Source organism: Entamoeba dispar, genomic scaffold (assembly GCF_000209125.1).
Source record: "Entamoeba dispar SAW760 scf_1105229462941 genomic scaffold, whole genome shotgun sequence".
Lineage (NCBI taxonomy): Eukaryota > Evosea > Mastigamoebida > Endamoebidae > Entamoeba > Entamoeba dispar.
The window spans coordinates 1,267-3,751 of NW_001855444.1; the positions used below are offsets into that span (position 1 = coordinate 1,267).

Here is a 2,485-nt window from a genome sequence, read left to right on the forward strand (position 1 = left end):
ATTTGGGCTTTAATACGTTCTCTTCTCCTCAAAACTTCTCTGGATTGTTCTAATGACTTTTTTGGTAATTTTTTTAATTTTTCAATAAAGTCATCAAAGTTCTTCATGCCTAATTTCCAAAATATTTGTGTAAATTCATCTCCAGTATTATCATCATAAATAGCTGAGTTATTAAATTTTAAATACCATGGTTCATCTATTTCAGGAATAACTGAACTGAAAATACAATCTTGCGATTGTAATGCATTAATAACTTGTGGTGTTTTACCATCACAGAATGTGAGCATAGCAATAAAATTCTTTTTCACATCATTCCCAAATAAATCAATAATATTCCCAAATATATATTTTTGATTTGCTGTTAGTCTTGCATTACTAGATGGTGCAACAAAACAAATAGCAGTTAAATCAAATACTTTTGTTTCAAATGCTTCTTTTATTTGTTTAATAATTGCTTTGTCATATGCAATTCCTCTTGTATCTCCAAATCCAGGTGTATCTATTATTTTTATTGGAGGTGTTCTTTTTGTTCTTTTAATATTATAAATTGAAACTTTACTTGTTTGACTTTTAGATTGATCTCTACATTGTTTTAAATTATCTTCATTTATAATTATATATCTAAAATCATCTGTTATCTTGATTCCATATAATGCATTTACAAAACTATTTAATAATGTTGTTTTACCACTTCCTGTTTGACCAACAACTAAAATAGCAATTGCATCACTCTCTTCTACTTGATTAAATGGTTCATTTGGATATAAATATATTTTCAATTTTCCTTTTTCATGATTTTTCAATCTTATACTTCCTCTAATTGGAATATTTTGTTCAGATACATCTGTAGTATCATTTGTATAAGCATTAAATACATCTGTTGTTATATTGGTCTTATCGTCTTCTTCTTCTTTTTTCTTCTTCCTCTCAAAATAATCACTATATTGTGTAAACCATTCTTGTTTCTTTTTGTTAAATGATTGTATGATTTTATCACTTTCTTCTGGTGTTCTGAATAGTTTATCTTTCATGACCATTTCTTCAATTGAAATGATTTTATTGATTATTTCATTCCGTGTTTTACTTAGTATTTCTTCATCTTTATTACATTCTTCTATTATCTTTATCAGTTTATCTATTAATATTTCTGTTTGATTAATTGTTTCTTGACTTTTTTCTATTATTAGTTTTCTTCTTCTTTCTGTTTCATCCATTCTATCAAATATTCCTTCTCCTCTTTTAATAGCTTCTGAATACGTTTCATCTGGTTTTATTTTAAATATTTCATTTTTAATACATCCTAAATAATAATGATAATGTTTATTAATATCATCAATTGATTGTTGAATATTTGGAAGTGTTTCTATTTCTTCTTTAAAGAAATGAGTGTTCTTGTTTATTAACTCTTCCATTTTAATTTAATAAATATCAGATTAAAATAAGATGATTAAATAACTAAATACACGTTTGTAACACATTATTTTATTTATTATTTTATCATTTTAATAAACATCATTTCATTTTTATTGTTTTAAATAACAATAATAATAACATAAGAAAATAATAATAATAAAAAATAAGAAATATCAAAACATCTCATCATAATTAATGATAATATCACATAATAATGATATAAATGAAAATGAAATAGAAATGAAAATACAAATAAAAAGAACAATCAAATAATGAGAAATAAATGATGATAATTAATAATAAATTAAAATAAAAGAAAGAGAAATTAGAAATGTTAGAGAAATAATAAATAATGATATCATTTTAAATCATTCTGATAATTGTGATAATATAAAGACAGAGAGAAAAAATGAAGAGATAAATCAAAACAAACACTAATATAATAATAAGATGAAATAGCAATAAGAAAGGTAGAAAAAGATAAATAATACACAAAGAATAACAATACAAAATGATACCAATTCATTAACAAAAGAAATTTAACAATGAAAGAAATAGAGAAAAAGGCACTGATAATAAATACAAAAGAATGATAATAATATCAATATTTGATATGAAAATAAATAAAACTAGAAGAATGAAAAATAAAGAATAAGAAGAAGTTAATATAAATAATACATAATAAACAAACAATAAGAAATGAAACTACATAGAATAAAGAAATAGAATAATGAATGAAGTGTTGACCTAGAATAATTTGTTAAATAGAAATTATAATAAAAGTAATAAACACTAACAAACAGGGTCACGAAATTATGTATTTTATTCGTATTCATCATTATATTATTATATTGATTTGTGATGTTGTTTATTATTTCTTAATTGTTGTTTAAATGTAATGATTGTCTTCATTGTTTGTTTAAAACATAGTGTTTATGTTTGATAGAATATTGAAATGAATTATCATGTTGCAAATTAATTCTTGTTAATTGTTTAAAAGATAAAAAATAGTAGAAAATATTATTAGATGTAAATATTTGTGATTAAATATGAGAAGAATATATTTGTATAT

The 2,485-nt window shown here is 22.1% G+C and overlaps 1 protein-coding gene across 1 annotated transcript, besides 3 other annotated features; it reads right to left on the bottom strand.

The window, feature by feature from the left end:
- Nucleotides 1-892: 892 nt before the first annotated feature.
- Nucleotides 893-1,680: a repeat region.
- A 22-nt stretch (nucleotides 1,681-1,702) lies between these two features.
- Nucleotides 1,703-1,728: a sequence feature (AT_rich).
- A 43-nt stretch (nucleotides 1,729-1,771) lies between these two features.
- Nucleotides 1,772-2,249, bottom strand: EDI_205130 (uncharacterized protein; the record flags this gene model as incomplete). The annotated part of the gene is made up of 2 exons (XM_001740438.1): nucleotides 1,772-1,982; nucleotides 2,101-2,249. 2 exons carry the CDS (start codon nucleotides 2,247-2,249, stop codon nucleotides 1,772-1,774), a joined length of 360 nt encoding a protein of 119 aa, XP_001740490.1.
- Nucleotides 1,964-2,141: a microsatellite.
- Nucleotides 2,250-2,485: the final 236 nt, after the last annotated feature.